The sequence below is a fragment of the Hirundo rustica genome, chromosome 15 (assembly GCF_015227805.2).
Source record: "Hirundo rustica isolate bHirRus1 chromosome 15, bHirRus1.pri.v3, whole genome shotgun sequence".
In the NCBI taxonomy this organism is placed as follows: Eukaryota; Metazoa; Chordata; class Aves; order Passeriformes; family Hirundinidae; genus Hirundo; species Hirundo rustica.
In genome coordinates this window covers 12863990-12885471 of record NC_053464.1, presented here as the reverse complement: position 1 = coordinate 12885471, position 21482 = coordinate 12863990, and the positions used below count along the sequence as shown (strand labels likewise).

Sequence of the window (21482 nt, the reverse complement as noted above, 5' to 3'; positions counted from 1 at the left end):
CTCAGCGCTGGTAACTCAGGTCACAGATGTCAGGATTTCTTGGGTGCCTAAGGATTGCAAGGGGAGGCCATGAAACTTCAGGGGAAGGTTTTGAAGCTGCTCTCTCTACTGCTGCTTTTTTCCTTGAGAGCCTGCCACGCTGCTGGGCAGGTGCACCAGCCTAAGGGAATAATTGTGTTTTAAAGCTACTATTTCTGTCCCTGCCATTTATACGTGTCTTGTCAGATTTGCACCTGAATCCATCTCCGAGGTGTCGGTACCAACCAGCGTGGAACCACAGCCGGAGCGCTCTGGTGAGCACACGCCAAACTATTCTCCAAAATAAACTTCTCCCTCAATCAAATGAACAGCTGGAACAGCCTGCTGTAGAAATAAGCACCTGAAAGGTTTGGGGCTTTGGGGCTGGAGATGCCTCCACCAGCCAAGCCAAGCATTTCTGTGTTCTGGTCTCCTGCCAGGGATGCGGAGCTGGTGCGGACAAGTCAGAAGCCAGAGGGGCGCAAAATGACAAAAAAGCACAGAAAGACCAAATAAAAGTCTCCTGCTCCAGAGAAAGCAGATGCTCAGTTTCTGGGGACCGGTGGACGTTTTTCTGGTGGGACTCATCCTCCCCCATGGTTCTATTGGGCATTTCTGGGCTCTGGGAGGTGAGCATCACCACACCATCTAGTCACTGGTTAAACATTCAACCAGGCAAACTGGGTGGGTGAGCCAGGCTGAGAGAAAGGTTTTTACACCCAGACCTGGCATCAGAACTTGTGACGTAGCAAAGGACTTATTTGTGTGAGCCTCGGAGTTCAGATAAGCCAATTCCAAGGACCCTTTGACCCCAATCTGGGCTACTGAGTACTTTAAACTCCTTTGACCCCTCAGAAACATTTCCATTCTGAAATAACAATGATCCAACTTTTTCCTTTCTATTTCTTTTAACAAACTATCTTAACACAAGTACAAAATACAAAAGGATTTATCACAGAGTGATTCAAACAGCAAGCCTGTATTTTGCTCACGTAAGATGATTTTAGGGACTGGTTATTAAAACAAAAATAAATTAAAATAAAATAAAATAAAATAAAATAAAATAAAACACCAAAAAAACCCCCAACCAACCACCCCAAAACCCCAACCTGACTCTAGGCTGAAACATTAGACCCTGAGAAACTTCTGTTGAGAAAACTAAAGAGCAAAAAAGAACATATCAGGATGCACTGACATGTGATATGAAAATTATGCCAAGATAATCCTTTTCAAATCTTACAGGTTGCTGGGAGCAGATCAGGTAGCTGATGGAAGGAGTGGGCAATTGGGAAACACGGTGTCCTTCCAACCCTACATCCTTTGGTGTCCCTCTATTTTTCTGCCCACCCCCCAGTCATTATCCCACCAAAATCCTTCCTATTTAGGTGAAAAGCATTGACCCCCAATCATCTCTGTTGTCACACAGAGCCCTTTCCATGAACCTCCAGGTGTGACATCCCTGACACGGAACACTTTGGTGCCTCTTTGCCAGGAAAGCTGCCGCACCTATCCCAGCCACCAAAGAGCAGCTGCCCCAGGCCAGATGATGGAGACAAGTGATCTGTGGTCTGAAAAACACACAGAGAAAGGGTCCTGGTTTCATTTATGGCAAATACTGGAGTCCCACGATCCTTACTAACTGTGTAACTCCAACCACAGTGGAGCTGAACCTAATGAGCTAATGGGAGCAGGTCACCCTGTGGGCTGGAGACATGACGTTATTCCTGCCTTGGGCTCAACCTCAGGCACTGCTTCGCATAACAAAGCCCTTCGCACCCCCGATGGTTTGTCACCTTCTGAAAGATGAGTCAAATGCCCTGGCTTCACCAGGCTGTGACATCCCAGCCCAGAACTGACACCCCAAAGCAGAATTCTGACACCTCAAAGCAGGACTCTGCTGGGCAATGCCTCGTGCGGACGCTTCTTGGGGCGACTTTGCCAAAATGATGGCACAACAAAGCACCACTCTCACGCAGTTTCCCCATCGAGGTATCCTCCCAAAAATATCCAGGGAAGAACATGATCTCCCCCTCGTACTGGAAGCACATCTCACCTACATCTGCATTTGTCCCTCACCCGTCTTTGCTTTTCTCGGGGATTTTTGCTGCTGTTCCCTTGCGGGATGTAACCTTGTCTTTCACTGCATTGTAGGTAAGAAATCACGGGTGGAGCTGGCAGGGTATTTTACTATTTCTTAATTCATTCCAAAAGGCTAAAGAACCTCGAACAGGCTTTTGTGTTGGATTGGGCAAAAGAATGCAGCGCTCAGAGTTAATTAGCCATCCAGATTGCATACAGCTTTTGTAGCTGTCATTTCTTGGAATGAAAAGAAATATAATGATATATTGCAAAGATTACGAAGGAAGATTGGGATATATCAGGGATATTACTTTAACTGAAAAAAACATCAGAAAAATGTCCTAGTTTCTGTGTAATTCCAAAGCTCAGAATATGGAACAAAACATCCAGGGGAATTAATTACGTTTTTGTTGAGGTTTCTTGCGAGCTTTTTAAATCTCAAGGAAATCTGTGTGCAGGAGGGTATCAGTCATCTATACACAGAACTACATAAAGTATCATTACAGAACCCTCCAAATACATTGATATTTTTTTCTTCCAGCAGTAGTGTATCAATATTTTCACCACAGAAAAAAAAAACAAACAAAAACCACCCCAAAAAACCAAACCAAACCAAAAACCAAAACAAAACAACCTTCATTATGAAGCATTTTTCTATGGGTAACCAAACCACTGTGTATCAGGGGAAATAAATAGTTGCCTCCCCACATCTTCTGTGTAGAAAGTGAACTTCTTGCAGTGCTCTGGGAGAGCAGCTCTGTAAGTTTAATGTACTACTCCCTCCTCCCACCAGCAGCTGCCTTATCTCACCTCATTTTGCATTATCTGACCTTTTTTTCCTCTCTTTTAACCCTATGAAGCAAAGACTCCTGAGCTTCCCAGGCCAGGACTGTGCTCATTTCCAGCCCAGCAGTTACTCGTGGCTGGATTATTCCCATTTGTCTCTATGCCAACATCATAATTTGATTCAATAGCTCTTCTACCTGGCATTTATTCTCATAGCAACCTCCTTCCGGCCCAGCTATCATTTAGGCAGACTGAACAAACCAAGGGGTTTGGGGGCACCTCTCCAGGGGGGGAGAAAAGTGTCACTGATTTGCTGGACCCTCCCTTAACTGGACTCCAGGAAGTCACTGGGCTGCTCTGAGTCATGCACAGAAACAAGATCTTATGGACAGAACATCAAAATATATAATACTGGAGTTTGAACTGCAAAATCTTTGTTGTTGTTGTTGTTGTTTTTCCTTCGCTTCCTGCTGGTTTGATTTATTCTGAGCATCCTTTCAATGCAGCTGTTCAGGCAGCTGAAAGTCCCTTGACATATAACTGGCTGTTAATATTAGCACTGGTGACTTCAAAAAGGAGGTTAGACACAGTCTACAGTGAAGGTCCCCAGATATTCCGCTGGTTTGTTTCACCTATTTGTCCTCTTGAAAAATGAGCCTGAGCTACAAACTTGGGGTTTGTTTACACTTAATGTTAAATGAAATGAATGTGGTTCTTTCAACCCAAGGTAATATTACTCTTAACTGTTCTTCCAGAATATCCTAAATTACTTATTGACACTGAAGCTAAATCTGTATCATTGCTTGCCAGTTTGGTGTTACTCCAGAGCAGAAATCTGCCTTCTCCCTCCCAGAGATTAGCCGAGCTCTGCACGATTAGCAGCAACTTTTATGACCTGAATCTAGAGAGTTTAAAGTACTCCATAATGACACAACTTCCCAGCAATATTTATACCCTGAGTAGCACTGCAGAGTCTCTACTGCTCAAGCCCTGGGAATCTAAAACAAATTCCCCGAAGTATCTCAGGAGAACCTCTTTTGAAATCATCCTCAAAAGTGATTTAGACCTAAAGATTCCGACTGATCCAGCCTGGCTTTCCCTACACCCACGTAATCCTTTTCATCAGGAACACAAAATGTTACCCACTGGGGCTTTTTTCCTTCCCCCCAACAGCTCTTTCTTTTCTGAACTGCTCCTTCCTCTCCACACCTGTGCCCCAGTCATAATTGCTATTCCACGGCGTCCTTCCAACCCTACATCCTTCGGTTTCACGGCTTGTGAAAGAAATGCATTTTCCTCTGTTTTTCCTGCCCAGCCCCCAAGTCATTATCCCACAACAATCCTTCCTGCTCATCACACCTTGCTCACAGCCTGGGTTTGCAGCACTCCCTGTGTTACGCTGCACATAACAACGCGCTGTTATTTTGCTTTCCTGAAAGCCATTAATCCATTAATCTGAGCTTCTTAGGGGCATTAGAAATGGGAAAGCAGCTCAGTGCCTTTCTGAATTTGCTGCAAATTTTGGCTTTTTAACCTCTCAGCCTGTGACCATGCTGGAAGCTCAGTGACAACAGCCTAAATGACAAGGGGTGAGCGTCGTGTGTGTCACTGTCACCCATGAACGGGGCTCGGGGTGTTCCCACAGCCATAATCTGGGGTTACACCTTCTCATGCCCCTGAGCACTCTGCCTCTGCTCCAGACACCTGGAGGGCTCCCCTAAACCCATGGTGGGATGCAGTGGACTTCAAAATGTCCAGGAGAAGCAGAGATTGGGAGTAAAAGCCTGTGGTGGTGAGGACTAAGATGTTATGAAGGACTTGGAAGGGTGAAGGAAAAACTGCGCTGCACCCCCGAGCAGCTTGGGGGGCACCACAGTTGGGGGTTTACAGTTTTATTTGGGCATAAACTGGCTCTGAGCTGGGCTTACATGTGAAGATCAGTCATTCTTTCCCGGGTCCCTGACCTTCCTTTGGCATGGATTAATCACCCGCTGTTTTTTCTGTTTATCCACCAGCTGTCCACAGGGGATGGTGGGGTTGTGTTGTTTGTTTGAAGTTGATAGGCACAGTCCATTAGGCAGAGATCATCAGGTCACCGTGGAAAACCACAGCAAGGCTTTGCACCTCTGGTTTCTTCATACCAATTTTCCCAGAGACTATAACTACCCCTAAAAATGACCCAAAGAAGACAAAGATTGAGGCTTATTTTTACCAAGGATGGAGAGCCCTGCAACAATCCTATTTCCTGAATAAACTGTGTTAACCTATTTCCCAACACAGAGAGTTGGGAACATTTCGGTTTCCAGTAAATTCAAATTTCAAGGCTATGTCAAAATGGGCAAAGAGGAACCCTGGAGCACCAATCACTGCTGTGATCAGTTCCTGAAAGGGAAAACACCTCTTGAACCACAAGCTCTTGCAACATCTCTGAATCAAGAAAGGCAGGGCCCAGCACAGGCTTGGAGAGCTGTGTCATGAACTTGTCTGTTCACGTCAAACTAAAGCAGACTGTGTTTATTACAAACTAATCTACAACTGATCTGCCTCCAAAGGTCAGAGCAAAGGCTGGGCAAAGGTGAAACGAGATACAAATGCTGAGATAAGGCAGATGATGCTCCTTGGGATGTGGACTGGGATCCACTGCTCAGTCAGTGTGGCATCAATCACAGCCACATCCTTGCAGGCACAAAGCTTCTGACATTAAAAACAAAAAATTAAAACACCCACCTATTTGCCTCCAGTGCAGCCAGTAAACTCCCTTCTGAGGAGAGCAGCTCTGCTAATACGAAGGGAATTTTTCATTTTAGAATTCTGAACAAAGCCCTAAGACTGCTGTAGTGCACATCTATGCAAACCACAGAACTTCCTGCCCTGGCTTGATCCCCACTGACAAACGCCATCCATCCAAAGAGCTCCGTTTTGTCCTCCTCATAATCTCCTCTCAGCACATCCACACCTGCTCCTGCTTTTCAGCACCATCCTTACAACAGGACAGCCTGTACAAAATCCATGTTTTCCCTTCTCTTGTGCCTTTTCCCCAGCTGCTGCAGGAGGGTGGGCATGGGCTTTATTCGCGAGCTGTGGAAAGGGCGGCACTTGAGCTGCTGGCAGGTGTGGAGTGACAGCATTTCTCTTACATAACACCTGGCCACAGGCCAGCAAACAGGGTGGACTGGACTTCTCCAGCCTTCAGAGGGGGACAAATTCCTGCTTTAGTTAGCAGCCGCTTCTGACCCAACTCAGGCAGTGCTTGCGCTTCACAGCACAGAAAGAGAGATGTTTCAAACAAAATCTCAAATTCTGTCAAAGTTGATTCATCTGCCAGAAAAAGCTCTTGTCATACAATATGTGAATAACCTTTTCCCTTCTCTTTCCCTTTTGTAAACCAACCCCGACACCTGCTTTGGGATTTACCTTTTCATTGTAACCTGCTTTTATTTAGTTTGGTGTAGGAGCCCAGGGGCATGAGTCAATGGGAAGAATGTTATTACTTACAACGGGGAAACCAGCTGAAATGTTTGGCAACACACGCATTAAATAACTTGAACCTTAGACAGTTCAGGGAGACAGTTGTCTATCACATGAATGGTGTTTTTCAGATTAGCAGACTTTCCTACCTTTGCCTTCCACTCCTCCTCCTTTGTGGCAGAAGGAGGGCCCCTAAATCATATGACTGAGTAAAAAAGATTGCACAGTGTGAAGCACTCCTATTTCCCACAGACCTGGGACGAGCACGTCAAGGCAGAACTCAGAGCCAATCAGAGAAGAACTGAAATGAACCTTCTGCCTTTTTTCTCTACAGAAACATGGGCCCTCATACTTCTTTTCATGGCCCTCCTGCTAGCGTGAGTAAAATATTCTTTATTGATTCTCTGCTCCTGCCATTTCTCTCTTCTTGCCATTGCTCACTTTCACGCAACTAATCTGCTGAGGAGTAGGTGTGATTTCCAGTTTTCCAGCATCTAACCAGGCTCTGGGATGTAGCAGAGAAGTCTAAATCCTGTACAAGTGTGTGATATTGCTCCAAGGTTTGGAGTATTCCCATCCAGTTATGAGATTGCTGCTAAGCATCAAAGGAATAATTGAATAATGATGATGCCAGGTACTGGCTACCATCAGGGCATGGTTTCAGTCAGGGTCCTGATCCATCAGGTTATTTTTCACAGACATCCAGCTGTGCCTCCCTGGCTGAGGCTGCTCTGCAGGCAAGCCAGGAGAAGATGACCCTGCTGCACAGGTGGAGAGCAGCAGAAAGGCACCAGGAAAAGAATATTTATAGGTTCAGTTTTTACTCCTTCTGACTTCTTCCATGGTGCCCAGCTAAGCTTTTCCTCAGGGGCACCTGGACCAGGAGGGGCCCTTTGCAGAGGTTTGATTTCCATCCCACGTCCCTCCTCACAGACACCCGTGCTGGGGGAAGGAGTGGAGCACAGAGCAACATCAGCCACCTACTCCTGGCTTTCCAGACAAAACCCCCCAGTAGAAATGTACCCCCAGTGCTCCAGGGGAGCCCTGCCGGCGAGGAAATGCTGTTCCTGGCTTTGCTGGTGCCATGCAGCAGGGCAGGGCTGGTTGAAAACCGCTTTGCTGGGGCAGTGCCTCCAGCAGCAGCTCCTGCCAGCGAGGCTGTCCTGACAAACTGGGCAGTGTTGAGGAGCCCTGAGGCAGAGCCCTGCCAGCCACAGACCCCAAGGATTGATGTGCTGCACACCAGCACAGCCCATTTCTCTGCCCTGGCAACGCTGCAGCAGCAGCAGCTCAGCAAGCTCAGAAAGTTTTAGCCATAGTTCTCAAATCTCTTCCTGTGACTTTGGTTCACTCAAAAGCCTGTTTGGGGCTGACTCCTACAAAAAAGCCCCCAAACCACATCAAAACAACAAAATCAAAAAAGCCACCATCAATCTTGACTCATACTCTCATATTTCAGTAACTCTGTGGCTGTCTAAGATTGCTGGTTACCAGACTTGCACCTTCTACTTGTGATTCTGTTGTGGCAAAAGGGATTAACCCAGCTCTTTGTGCTCTGATATCAGAGCTAAAATAGAAATTTCACTGCCCATTGACACAGAGAGGTTGTTTAGATGCTTCTTGTCCACCTAGGGCAACACTGCTGCAGTTCACACAAGAGGGAATGTCAGGCATTTCTGGTTCACATCCATGGTAGGAAGAAGTAATGATTATTCTTTGGCTTTACACTGAATGGTTCTTTTCAGTCTGCAGAAAACCCTGACACATTTTAGTTGTAGGAGTGCTAGACTACATTTTCCTGACCATGTTTCAAAAGGTTTAAGCCTGTTTTCCCACACTATTTCTGGGCTTTGTAACCAGCCCAGCCTGACATTTCCTGGTCCTCCCGCAGCCCTGGCTACCTATAAACATTACAAATGAGAATCCACAAACATTTGATTCCTAGTACTGAATTAACCTTTGACAAAAAAAAGATTAAACATTGACAAACTGAGTTCTGTGAAACCTTTCTTCACCTGAATACACCCAGCTCCCCATTTTTCACCTGTCCTGTTTGGACCACAAGGTGGGATCTGCTTTTTTTGCTTTGGCAGAAGCTGTGCTGGGTGGGACTGATCTCATTTAGGGTCCCCCGAATTTTAAAAAAAGCATTGTTAATCATAAGGAAGACCCTCCCTAAGTCTCAACTTAGACTTTGGCTTTTCAAATAAGCATCCCCAAGATCCTGCCTGAGGAGCTGCTGCCTCGTGGCCTGCAGAGGATCTCTGATAACATCCCCCTGCCAAACCTTCCCTGCTTTACATCCCTTCTCAATGAACTGTTCACTTGGGAAGCTGCAGCTACTGACTGAAACCAAATATTTTGAGGAACTCTTTCAACACAGCCAAAGACGAGCTTCAAAGGGCTGCAGCCCAGGCCCTTGTTGAGAAAGAGAAAGCCCCGAGGAAGAAGCAATAACTTTAGAGCTGCCAGGAAGGGTGCTTCAGAGGAAAGAAATCTGCAAGGCTGTCAATAAAACCTAAAGAGAAAAGGCTTCCGCTGAGCTAACGCTGGACTAAGGGAGGGAGAAAAATAAATGAAATTGAAGTACAGTTTGACAAAAGCCCTGTTTGGGACATAATTTCTGGCATTGCTTTGATTTTTCTTCAATAAGAACAAGTGAGCTTGGTGTTCCTTCCTCCAGCTCCATTTTCTGCCTCTCCTTCGGTAGGCAATGAGCCTCTCTCAGGACTTTTGCTAAAGACTTCAAGATCCTGTCTCCACAGGTGCTCTGGTGGAAACAATTGCTTTCACAGCAAAAGGATCCCTCTGAAGCTCTCTGTGTGAGCCTTACCATGGTTTTCAAGCAGTTTTTTACAGGGCCATTTTCACTTGGACTGCTTTTTTTCCACCTCTTGGATCAACTCCTCTCCCCAGGTTCGGGAGAGCTCGCAGCCCCAGTGTCTCAGTGAGGTAACACTGCTGCCTTTTCTGTCTCACAGATATGGGATCTGGCCATTTGGTTTGTTCAAGAAGCTGGGCATTCCCGGGCCAAGACCTCTGCCTTTCTTTGGGACGTGCCTGGAATATCGCAAAGTGAGTGCCTGAAGCCCCCTGGCTCCAGCTGCCCTTGCTGTGGCTGAACAGACACCCAGTGACGATAACTTATCTCTGAATCCCAGCTCCTCTGCCATGCAGGGCTTGTGCAAAGGCCAGCGTGGGATAAGGCTCAGCAGCACAGACCAAGGGGCGTCCCCAGAGGAGCTCTCCTGGCTGGCTGATTTCCAGCTGCCCTTTGCCAGCGCCCTGGCAAACAGCTCTCTCAAAGCACGGCGCACATTAATGCTTCATCATGGCTTTGGAGGGAAGGAACGCTCACAAAGCAGTTCTGAACATTAGTTTAGAGCTATTCCTCTCCACCCACCATCTCCAATGTCATCCCCTCCACTGCATGCTCTCTCAGATAATTCAGCACCAACGCTGCCAGAGCTCAAGGAGCATTGGGACAATGCTCTCAGACACGTGGTGGGATTTTTGGGGCTGCCCTGTGCAGGGCCAGGAGTTGGACTTGGATGGTCACTTTCAATCCAGGATAGTCCATGACAATATTCAAATTGCTTTCCACAGGGTTTCCTGGAATTTGACACTGAATGTTTCAATAAATACGGGAAAGTCTGGGGGTAAGTACGAACCACTGATCTCTTCTGAGAGTAAAGCTACAATCTGTACAAAGAGGAGAAAATATTCATTAGGAAAGCTCCCCTTTCTCCACCTGCAGCCCTGACAGTCCCAACAGGATGAGAACAGCAGTGACAGGGTGCTGCTGGTGGCTTGCATTGGAGCCTGGTGATGCAGAGCTGTGTCACTGCCACATCACACAGAAACTATTTGGACCAGTGCTCTGAAAAGCAGTTTAAATCTGGTAACAAAAGGCCCTCGCCTGCCCCTAACAAAATCATCAGCAGAACTATTTACTTAAGCGGGTTCCTCTGGTTTGCCCACAGCAGGGGAATGTGAGTGACTCCCTTTGGAGCTGTTCCAAAGAATTCCTTGTGCTGCTGATCCCCACCTGCTGCAGCAGGAGCTGCTGCAGTCATGGCTGTTCTGTTCTAGGCACCTCCTCCCACAGCTTTTGTCACTGTTGTTATAACTTGGGCTAAAACCTTGCACATCCTGCGTGAGGCATCCTTTGCTCCCTACAGCAGCTTTAAAAAATGGAGTCGGGAAAATGGATGTTTACAGAAATGGGTAGAGAGCACAAATCAGCTTAATCTACATCTGTTCCAGGAAAGCATTCAGAACTAGCAGCTTAAAGTGACAAAAACAAGGACTGAGTTTCATCTCCAAGGATGTCTCAATGCTGTCAGCCCAAGTCTCCAGATACCCAACTCAAGAGCCTGGAAGGGGTCGAACAAGTTTTCCTTCTAATACTGTAATGTGTTTAAGTGCCTGGAAAAACACAGAGAGTCAGGGGAGGAAGTGAAGACACTTGCTTCATTTAGTCCTTTGAGCAACTGAGCCCAGCTCATTTCCCAATGAATTTGGAAGGCGTTTATCCCCCTTTACCATTTACAAAACCAGATAGGGAAAGGTCTGGGAGTCCCTTTCCATCTCTACTTTCCACACTTCTGTACTCAGACTACAGAGCAACAATGCTGGTGACGAAAGAACATTTGTTCAACACATTTTGCCTCGTGGGCATCATCTGAGCCTTACACTTCTATTATCTGGGGTTATTTACCTGCCTCCTCTTCTCCCCCCACCAGGATTTATGATGGCAGACAACCCGTGCTGGCTGTGACAGACCCCCAGATCATCAAATCTGTGCTGGTTAAAGACTGCTACACCACGTTCACCAACCGCAGGGTGAGAGCAGAGGCTCTGTGATCTACCACAGAGTCCGGGAAAGGGCAGGAGCAGACAGGCACTCCAAGCATCCTTTGGGAACGCGTGGCTGCACCGTGGGGATTGCTGAACACGGCCACTGCATGTCACTGTTCCCCTGCCTTACAGCCTGGGCTGCGCACACGGGCTGCCAGAGGGAGCAAAGCCTGTCCTCACGCCTGTCTGTACGTTGATGTACAGATGGATGGATTTGGGTCTGTAAGGGCACACACCGGCTGGGATGCAGGGATGGGACATGGGTACACACAGGTGCTGGGCTGATTGTTCTGGGGCTGGCAATGGCACCTCACGGCCGGCTTAGTGTAGTATTTATGGATGTGTGCCCCGAGAGAGGCTGTTTGCCAGGCCACAGCCTGCTGCCAGCAGCAATGCCGCTGGAAGAGCCTGAGCAGGGGCTTGCATGCCACATTCCCACCCTTGCAGGGAGGCTGCTCTTTTTCCTGGGCTTAGCACCTTCTCCTTCCCTCTGCAGCGCACGGATCTGGTCGGGGTGCTGGTCAACGCCATCTCCTTAGCTGAAGATGAGCACTGGAAAAGGCTCCGGACTGTGCTCTCTCCAACCTTCACCAGTGGGAAACTAAAGGAGGTAAGCCAGAGGGGCAGGCACAGACTGAACCAGAGTCAGCAAGCAGTGTTTTCAGGCTGAGATTATCACAGGGGTCCGATTTCTTTAGTCAGAGCCCGGAAATTTAGCTGGCATGTTTAATTTATTTCTGCCTAACTGAAACCAGAGGAGTCTTAAAATAAAACCTGAGCAGAGAGATCTTATTTGTAAATATTCATGAAACTCCCTGTAGTTTTCATGAGCCTGTGTAAAGGAGCAAAATGTACTGTACTGAAGTGGCCATGCCTGGTTTGTGTTACAGATGTTCCCTATAATGAAGCACTATGGGGAAGTTTTGGTGAAGAATGTTCAAAAGCAAGTGAAAGAGGACAGCTCAATATCTGTAAAGGAGTAAGTGGCTGCTAAGAGCAGCGGGCAGAGCAAACCTTGTTAAAAGGGCCGTGGTTCATTGGCTACCAGCAATGCAGATCTTTCCCTGGGTCATCCAGGGCTCTGAAAGGAGGAATGGGACTTGCTGAAAGCCTGACCAGAAATTTAAACGGGGAAAATTTAATTTGGATGTTAGGAAACTTCCCAGAGGTAGATAGGAAGGAAAAATGCTCCAGCACAGCTTTGTGAATCCACAGTTCCGAGGTAACTCCAAGACTGGCAGGAAAACCCAGTTTTCCCTGCGTACACCCAGGATCTCATTGCAGCACCTGCTCCTTCCCCAGGACAAGGAGGCTGCTGACCTCTCTGTCCCACACAGAACTGTGGGGTGCTCCCCCCTCACATGCCCCATTGCTGGGGGCACTGAGGCTGTAGAGTGGCCCTGAGTGTTTTGGCCCCATCTGTGCCCTCCATATGGGCTCTGGACAAAACCCTGTGTGTTGCACCCCCAAGTTCAAAGCAGAAATGCAGCAGGGGCAGCTGCACACCAGGAGCCACAATCCAGCAAAGCTGCCCTTGAACCAAAACCCTGCAAGGGGAGGGCTTGGGCAACTTGGAACAGGGAACTAAACCACTCCCAGGGCTTGCTTGGGGCAAGGTGTGCTGCCACCCCTCCTCAAGAGCTTACTATGCTAAGTTCCACACACTGTCCTTCCACTAACCCATTCCATGAGGTTGTAAAATCCTTGGAAAAGCTGTCTGACTTCAAAACCTGTGCAGGCCGGAAACAAAAGCTCTCTAAAAATCTATCCCCTTCTCTGTAAGTGCTCTTCAGTACCACATAGCCAATTTTCTATTCAAACCCAAGGCAGGAGGCCTTCTGAGACTTTATATTTGAATGTCACACAGACATGAGGGAAAAAAAAAAAATACATTCACTCAGTCCAAATATTTAACCACAGTCTATTTTTTTGCCACCTTCCCTCAGCATCTTTGGGTGTTACAGCATGGACGTGGTCACCAGCACTTCCTTCGGTGTGAACATTGACTCCATGAACAACCCCAAGGACCCCTTTGTCAGAGAGATGAAGAAACTGGTCAAGTTTGACTTTTCTAACCCAGTCTTTCTCTTGTCAGGTAAGTGACTCCAGGTTTTGCTTGGATAACTTCCATTGCTAGGAATGAAGTCCTACTGGCCCTTGTTTCATCATTTCCTCACTGTGAGCTTCGTGCTGAAACCCTGGGGATGAGATGGGCAAAAGCTTCCTCCACCTTTGGCATCCACAGTGCAAGGAACTTATGAACCACCCAGAAATATCCAATTAAGTGCTGGGAAATTATTCGAAGATTGGAAAGCAAGTGAGGCTTGAGGAGAGCACTGCTATCTGAAATGCATTTTCTGGAAGAGAGTGCTGAGTGGGGACTGTAATTAGATGCAATTTCCTCCAGTGCAATAGCTTAGCAGCAATGGACCTTAAATTAAGGTTAGATACCTTGCTGAAACCCAGGGAAAGTTTGGAACTGTGCATAGAGGAGGTTCTGCTGCTGTAGATCTCACGAATCAATCCAGAACATCAAGATCCAGTTTCTGTGAGGAAGGAAACATTTTGAAAGGGACTTGAAAATGTTTGCACGATCACAGCAAGGCAGTGAACAGCTCAGCCTGAACAAAGAACTCAGAATTTCCAATATTTATCTTCTGAGCCACATGCCTGTTGTGTCCAGAAGTATCCTGCCATTAGAAAACAGTACTTTATGAACTGGAGGTGGAATATTCTTTGGTCTTCTCTTAAATGAATGATTACACCCAGCTTGGTTGTGCCCATTTGACACAAAAACTATTCCAAGGGAACGAAAAATGGAAAAAAAGCAAAGTCCATGCTTTTCTCAGGTAAAGAAATTAAAACAGGAAATAATTTCCCAGTAGCATCCACAGCTATCTGATATGAGGAGGGGTTTGTTTACAGAGTGCAATTTAATTCTCTATTTGTTTTTCAGTTGTTTTCCCATTCCTTACTCCTGTCATGGCCAAGATGAACATAAACTTATTCCCCAACGATGCTGTAGATTTTTTCATGAGATCCCTCGCCAAAATTAAGCAGGAACGTGAAAAGGAGGCCCACAAGGTGAGTGGGAATTTGAAAGCGATTGCAGCAGAAAGTACACCGAGGTGAGATATAATTAGGGTGATGATATCAAAGGTGAAGACAAAGTACAATGACTCAACAAAACCCTGGGCCTACTCAAGTGTAAACACTTCATTTTAATACTGTCAGAACAGCCCCACCTGACCTGTCCTGGCAGAGAGTCAGGGGGACTTTACACATCCGTGATCTGAAGCTAAATCCAGATAAAGGCTCAGCAGAGCTGGACTAAACTTCAGTCTGCAGCACTTGTAATGAGAGAGTGAGAGACTCCCTGAAGAAGATTAGGCAGAGGATGAGAGAGTGCAGAGTAAGCAGCACACAAGCAGCAAAATCACCTTTAGGGTTGTGCCTTCCCCTCTCGCTTTTCAGAAACTGCAGCTGCTCCCTGACAAAATTCTGCCTTTTAGAGTTTGGATCCCTTTCCCCAAATTCATTCAAGACGCTGCTCTCCCACTCAGTGGCTTGATGGATAGGACAGACAGGTTTCCAAAATAAAAAGCAAATGTTATGTTTTGCAGTAAGGAAGTCGTGTGCATTTTGGGGATGCTCTCAGTCTAAAAATTGTGCTTAGGCTGTGAAATCTGCTTATCTGAGCCCTCCAAGGAACCTGTCAATAAAGAGACTCTCCTGCTTTCCCTCTCAGGGCAGGGTGGATTTCCTGCAGCTGATGATCGAATCCCAGCGCTCAGCCAGCCAGGAGAAAAATGAAGAAAACCACTCTTACAAAGGTAACAACACCCAAATCCTCACCGCGGGCTCAGGGGCTGTGGGAGCGAGGGGGAAATGGGGAGGTGTTTGTGTCACATCATCTTCACCGAGCAGCTCCGGATGGAGCTCTGTCTCCTGGTTACAGCACCAGGGCTAAGATCTCTGTCCAGGGAGCTGGACTGCCATGTCAGTTATTTATACTCAAGGAAATCACCTGCCTCCTCTATAAAATGGATTTTTCCAGGTGGGTAGAGCAGTTATAAAAACGTTATCAGAAAACAACCGCAGCAAACCTGCCTCGACACCACCTGCTGCTGCCTGGTCCTTGCTGAGATCATCAACCAAAACTGCTTTTCTCATCTCCCCACAGCCCTGACCGACATAGAGGTGCTGGCCCAGGCATTCATCTTCATCTTTGCTGGGTATGAGCCCACCAGCAACACCCTAGGTTTCCTGGCCTACGAGCTGGCCCTGCACCCTGACGTGCAGGAAAAGGTGCTGCAGGAGATCGACACGGTCCTGCCCAACAAGGTAAGGGGGACCCTGAGTGATGGGGACACTCTCTGACCCTGCTGCCCTCCTGGGTCAGCCAGGGCAATGAGAAATCTTTAGCTCTTAAACACCATGGATTTTCCAAGAGGCTCTGGGTGACACACACTGAGGCAAATTCACCCTGCAGTGATTTTCTTTAGGCAGCTGGAACCTTCCAGCCACCCCAGCTGCTCAAACCCCTTTGCAACGCTCTGCACCCGTGCACAGGAGGATGCGGATTTCCAGGCATTTCCATAACTCAGGGGTGGAAAAGTGAACCGCATCGCTCAATTACAGAATCACAGAATGTCTAGGTTGGAAGAGACCTTCAAGATCATCGAGTACAACCCACACCCTAACACCTCAACTAAACCACTACATCGAGTGCCACATCCAGTCTTTTATTAAACACATCCAGGGATGGTGACTCCACCACCTCCCTGGGCAGACTGTTCCAGTACCTTATCACTCCCTCCATGAAAAACTTTTTTTCCTAATGTCCAACCTGTATTTCCCTTGATGCAGCCTGAGACTATGTCCTCTCATTCTGTCAGCTGCTGCCTGGAGAAAGAGACCAACCCCCAGCTGACTACAGCCACCCTTTGGGAAGTTGTAGAGAGTGATAAGGTCACCTCTGAGTCTCCTTTTCTCCAGGCTAAACAACCCCAGCTCCCTCAGTCGTTCCTCACAGGGTTTGTGTTCCAAGCCCCTCACCAGCCTCGTTGTCCTCCTCTGGATGCGCTCAAGCATCTCAACGTCCTTCCTAAACTGAGTGGCCCAGAACAATTCCTACCTTGCATTTCATTCTTCAGTGAGTCTGAGTCAAATTTGGGGCGGTGGGGTTGGGGATACTCTGGTTCCCAGTCATTTTAGGACAATCCAGCTCTGACGCCAGCATACCTGGTCACCTTCCTCCCGTTGCTCTGCAGGCTCCTCTCACGTACGAAGCGCTTATGAAACTGGAATATCTCGACATGACGGTGAACGAAACCCTTCGGGTCTATCCCCTGGGGGGGCGGATTGAGAGAACCTGCAAGAAGGACGTGGAGATAAATGGAGTGATCATTCCCAAAGGAGCGGTGGTCACAATCCCACCCTACGTCCTGCACCGCGACCCCGACTACTGGCCCAACCCAGATGAGTTCAGGCCAGAGAGGTACAAAAAGCTTAATGGAAGGGAAGAAATACCACACTGCTTCTTCCTCAGTAATTAAGCATTAATCTCTGATTAGCTTCCTAATGGTGTTCTTCCTATCTTTTTACAAACAATACCGATGAGAAATTGCAGGCTCCTGGGAATGTCATTTTAAGAAGAAAATGAGCTTTGTGCTTAAAGCAGGGTTTCAAACGACATAATCTTGTTGGGAGAACACCAGCCATACCTCACAGGATCTTGTACCTGGTTTTTAGGCTTCCAGAGAGGGGTTAAATGTGGAGTTTTTGTAACTGCTGGCCATCCACGTATAATCCTCCTTGTTGAACCTGTTCCCTTCCTACAAGCTTCTACTAAATATGCCAGACTCGATCCTTCTAGAATTGCTTTCCCTCCTTATTTCCAAGGATAACCTTCCCTAGCTGGTTATTTTTGTAACTGATACCTACTTCTCATTCCCAGAGAAACTGAAGCCATAGGCTGCTCCAAACAAACAAAAAAACCACCCCTTCTGGTTTTTCCCTCTCTAAATACCACAGACAGGAAATATCTGTCACTGTGGGACAGGATGTTGCCTGGATTTTCACCCTGCTTCCAGCTTCTGCTAATCTGGATGGACAGAATTAAAATCAAACCCTCAAGTGGGACCCCACCCTGTCCTGGGCAAGGGCTTGGTCACAGCCCTCGGTTTAGGAAAAACCCAAACCAGGCTCTGCAGGGCACAAGAAAGACCCCTGGATAAATATGTAGGTTTTGTGGTTTTGCTGCCTTCATCTCTTTTCCCCAACCATCACCCAGGTTCAGTAAGGGGAACAAGGAGTCCATAGACCCGTACACATACCTGCCCTTCGGGGCCGGTCCCAGGAACTGCATCGGGATGAGGTTTGCTCTCCTGACTCTGAAAGTGGCCATCACCTCCCTGCTGCAGCATTTCACCTTCCAGACCTGCAAAGACACTCAGGTGAGGAGCACGTGTGGCCTCGAGGCCGGCACAGGCACCAACGCCAGACGCTTTGAGCTTCCAGCAACACGGACCCAGTCGTGCCTGAGCCTTTCATCTCTGCGTGTCTAATTTATCCATCTCCACCTGTGTTTTCCCTCTCATTGCTGCAGATCCCGATCAAGCTGGGGTCCGTGGGGCTCTTAACACCAGAGAAGCCAATTATTCTGAAGTTGGTGCCCCGGACCAGCGCTGAGCCCGCCAAGAACTGAATCCCAGCCACAGCCCCCCAGCATCCAGGGACTTCCGTGCTAACAAAGGGAACACACATCACAGGAAAGCTCTCCCACACATGCAGACACAGAAGAGCAGTTAATTCTGGAAGCAATTACTACATATTTACTAATAAACATAGCTGTCAGAAACGTGACGTGGATCACTGGGCAGCGACAGTACACAGTCCCCTTAATTTTGATTGCAAAACAAGAAATAAATCCAAATGAGGAGCTGAGCATCTACTTCTGAGGGGACTTCTCCATCTGGAGGGAAGGAATTACTGCCACATCCAAGAAAAACAAGGTGTGATGGAAATCCGAGCTGCCAGACCTCACCGGGCAGGGATGGGCACTGTTCTTCTGGGTGTATCGATGCTTGAAATTTCATGTGTTCTAATTGAGACGACTGGTGTGAGACTACAGATCCTAGTTACCAACCCTCTCCTGTGCCATGTGTTAATTAAACTAAAGTGTGTACAAATACTGTCATTAAAAACGTTTGAGAGCTGCTCTGTGTTGTGTATTGCGGCTGATCACTTCCTATTTAAAGCCCGTATTCAGCCTCAACCCTTGAAATCATCCATGTACATTGCTTTCCACTTAATTTAATGAATCTGATCCTTCATTTAATGCCATCAAACCCTCCCATTTGTAGGGTATTTTACAAACATTCCAGCTCCCACCTCTTACTTTGATTAAGAGGTTGCCTTCAGTTCAGCACCGGCCAACCTTTCCCCAAGCTGGAGTGACAGAGGATGTGTTAGAGGGAGCAGCAGCTCCCAGGAGAAGAGGACAGCCCTGCAAGATGGCCAGTGCTCCTGGAGGAATGGTGTGCACACAGCCTGGAGCTGAGCCTTTCCTCCCAGAGCCATGGATGGGGTTTAGTCATGGCTCGTGCTGGGGTTTTGGGCACTCTGAGCCGCTCCTGCCATCAGCAGGATGCTCTGACCCAACAGCTCATGCCATCCCTGACCATTTAAACAGAGAATGTCAAAAAGCAGCTGGGAGCTTCTCCCTCATCAGAGTTTCACGCCCCAGTAAATTGTGCTGGTTTTGACACCTACCAACCAAAACAAATATCAGTGAAGTGGGAGAGGTTTCTACAAGAGCTGCAAATCAAATTGAGTCATCCCATAACTTTCTTCTGGCTCCCTTCATTCCAAGGCTTTATTTGCTGGATCATGGTCTGTAATTTCCTCCTGTGGCAAAATGCTTTTCTCTTTAGTTTAACAGAGAAAACTGCAACACGATCCAAATGCTGCAATCCCAGACAGTACAAATTTACTCAACAATTCAGCTCCATTCTTTACCAATGGACATTCAGGGGTTTGGGAGTGGATTCCTCATCACCGGAAATCCCCACATCAAAGCTGTCCATTTTTCTGGAAGACACAGCAACATTCACCAGGCTCTAATTCAAGTGTAAGCAGCTTGTGCTGTCCCAAAAGGCAGATAAAACAATTATAGTGCTCCCTTCTGATTCATCATCTGTGATAGACTGTCTGGGCTGTGCTGTGTACACAGCAAGGCTCTGAGGAGTGCTGCCAGCGAGGCCCTGCCTCAGTTTAATCCATTGCCCATCTCTGACCAGGGGTTAGGAACCATCCCTGGAAGAGCTGGGCCTGTCTGACTGGCTGTGATGCTGCAGTGGCTCTGATGGGGAGAGTGCAAAGCATGGACAAATCAGTTTGAAAAAGGCATTTTTCTGTAGAAAATCCAGTGCCAGGCAAAACCAACTCAGGCTCAAGGAAGGAGACAGAAAGAGGAAGGCAGCAAATCCCTTACATGCCAAAGAGCTGCTTTGAAGTGATGAAAAGTCCTTTTGGCACCTGATGAGCACACTCGGGTGCCCAGAAGCACAAAGGGTTAATCCAGCCACACCCCAGGCCCGGCAGTTCCTTCCCTGCATGGGGCTCTCTGGGAATGAAGTCATTAAGTGCAACTGTACAGATCATTCTTCCAAATGTGAAAAATGTGACTAATTTTCCGGCTTCAGCCAATTATGACCTGCCAGGACTATCATAACAGCCCATAAATAACGTGTAACAAAATCATGGTAATGAGTCTTCTAGAAGAAAATTAGATCCTCCGTGTCTTAACTCCATAAAATGACTCTGCTTTTAAGGGCTGCCTCCATCATTCCCAGTGCTTCCCATTGCTTTGCTGGTCGCCCCTCAGAAGTGACTTGAACCGGAATCTTCTGGTCCTGGGCATCCATCAGATTCCCCTGCTTTGGCTGTTTCCACTTTAAATCAGGCGTGGCACTGCTTAACTCACCTCTTGAATGGTTTTTGCTGATGAAACATTTATTTCACCTGGAATCCTTGCTGATTCATAAAATCACAGAATCTTTATGGGCGGAACAGGCCTCTAAGATCATCAAATCCAGCCATTAAACCCACCACCAGGCTCACCACTAAATCATATAAACCACGTCCCCGAGAGCCACAAACACCTTCTTTGAACGCTTCCAGGGATGGAGATTCCACCACTGCCCTGGGCAGCCTGTTCCATGCCTGAGCCCTGTTTCTACAAATCCTTGGCAGGCCTGGGACACAGGATTGTCTCCAAATAGCTAGGTCTCATCAGAGGAAAGAGAACAGCCTAAGGTAGGAATTAATTGTGGGGACATTTCTGTTTATCTTCCTCAACTAAGTGCACCCAAAGCCCAAGTAAGAAGGAAAAAAGAATGAAGAAAATCGTTGTTTCATACAGTTTTCTCCAAGACTTTACAACCTTGCCCCAGAGAAGTAATTTTCACATCACTGCGGTGTAACAGACTCACACCCAGGGAAACACCAGCAGCACTCAGGAACTTCTGTAAATATGCAGAAATACATTCCCCTTAGCACAGAATGGACCTTTCCACAGGAGGTTTGTATCCCATGGGATGAGAGCTGCTGCAGCATCAGACAAAAGGCGGTTGTAAGTGGGGAGATTTGTTTCCTGTTTCCCAGTCACAGCAGAGTCACCCTCACTCCTAACTTGCCTAAATGGTGGAATGCTGCCAGCTGATTGCAGTGACCAAACGGGTGTTATGAAAAACAGGCTTCCTCTTACAGTGAGGGAGTGTTTCACGTGCTCCACCAAAGCAGTTATGAGGTGTTTCAACACCAGCCTGAGCCCTGACAGAGAGAGGAATGGTCTGACTATTAGCAAACTAAGTGTCCCTAAAGTATTGAAGCCTTTTGCAATTCTGCTGTGCCTTTAAAGTGAAAAATGAAACATTTCCAGGCATATTTCACCTGAGAGGAAGAACAGGCAGCGCTGCTCCTTTTGCCTCTGCTGTGGCAGAGCTTCTCTGGCATCAGGAGCCTGCAAGCCAAAGGACACAGGTGGAAAAGGCAGCACAAGCAGGACTGGGATGGATCTCAGCCCCTTCTCCCTCCTCTCTCCATCTCCCTGGTAGAAGCAACAAGCCAGAGTGGGGAATTACCAGATAGATTGGAAACATGGAAAACCTGTGGCTGAATTTAAGCAACGACATCACTTTTCTCTGCTGTAATGGAGAGAATTGGACGTGTTGAATTGCTTACCACACAGATATGGAATTTTGAAA

The 21482-nt window shown here is 47.4% G+C and overlaps 1 protein-coding gene across 1 annotated transcript in view; it reads left to right on the top strand.

Moving 5' to 3' along the window:
- The window catches only part of LOC120759610 (cytochrome P450 3A21-like), a 37526-nt gene extending 19138 nt beyond the window's left edge, over nucleotides 1-18388 (top strand). Inside the window, exons 2-13 of the mRNA XM_058422633.1 lie at nucleotides 9333-9426; nucleotides 9958-10010; nucleotides 11097-11196; nucleotides 11708-11821; nucleotides 12102-12190; nucleotides 13158-13306; nucleotides 14168-14295; nucleotides 14960-15044; nucleotides 15395-15555; nucleotides 16485-16711; nucleotides 17507-17669; nucleotides 17822-18388. Coding sequence (XP_058278616.1) covers nucleotides 9333-9426; nucleotides 9958-10010; nucleotides 11097-11196; nucleotides 11708-11821; nucleotides 12102-12190; nucleotides 13158-13306; nucleotides 14168-14295; nucleotides 14960-15044; nucleotides 15395-15555; nucleotides 16485-16711; nucleotides 17507-17669; nucleotides 17822-17920 — 1462 coding nt within the window. The 3' untranslated portion in view covers nucleotides 17921-18388. The remainder of the gene's footprint in view (nucleotides 1-9332; nucleotides 9427-9957; nucleotides 10011-11096; nucleotides 11197-11707; nucleotides 11822-12101; nucleotides 12191-13157; nucleotides 13307-14167; nucleotides 14296-14959; nucleotides 15045-15394; nucleotides 15556-16484; nucleotides 16712-17506; nucleotides 17670-17821) is intronic.
- The last annotated feature ends 3094 nt before the right edge of the window (nucleotides 18389-21482 follow it).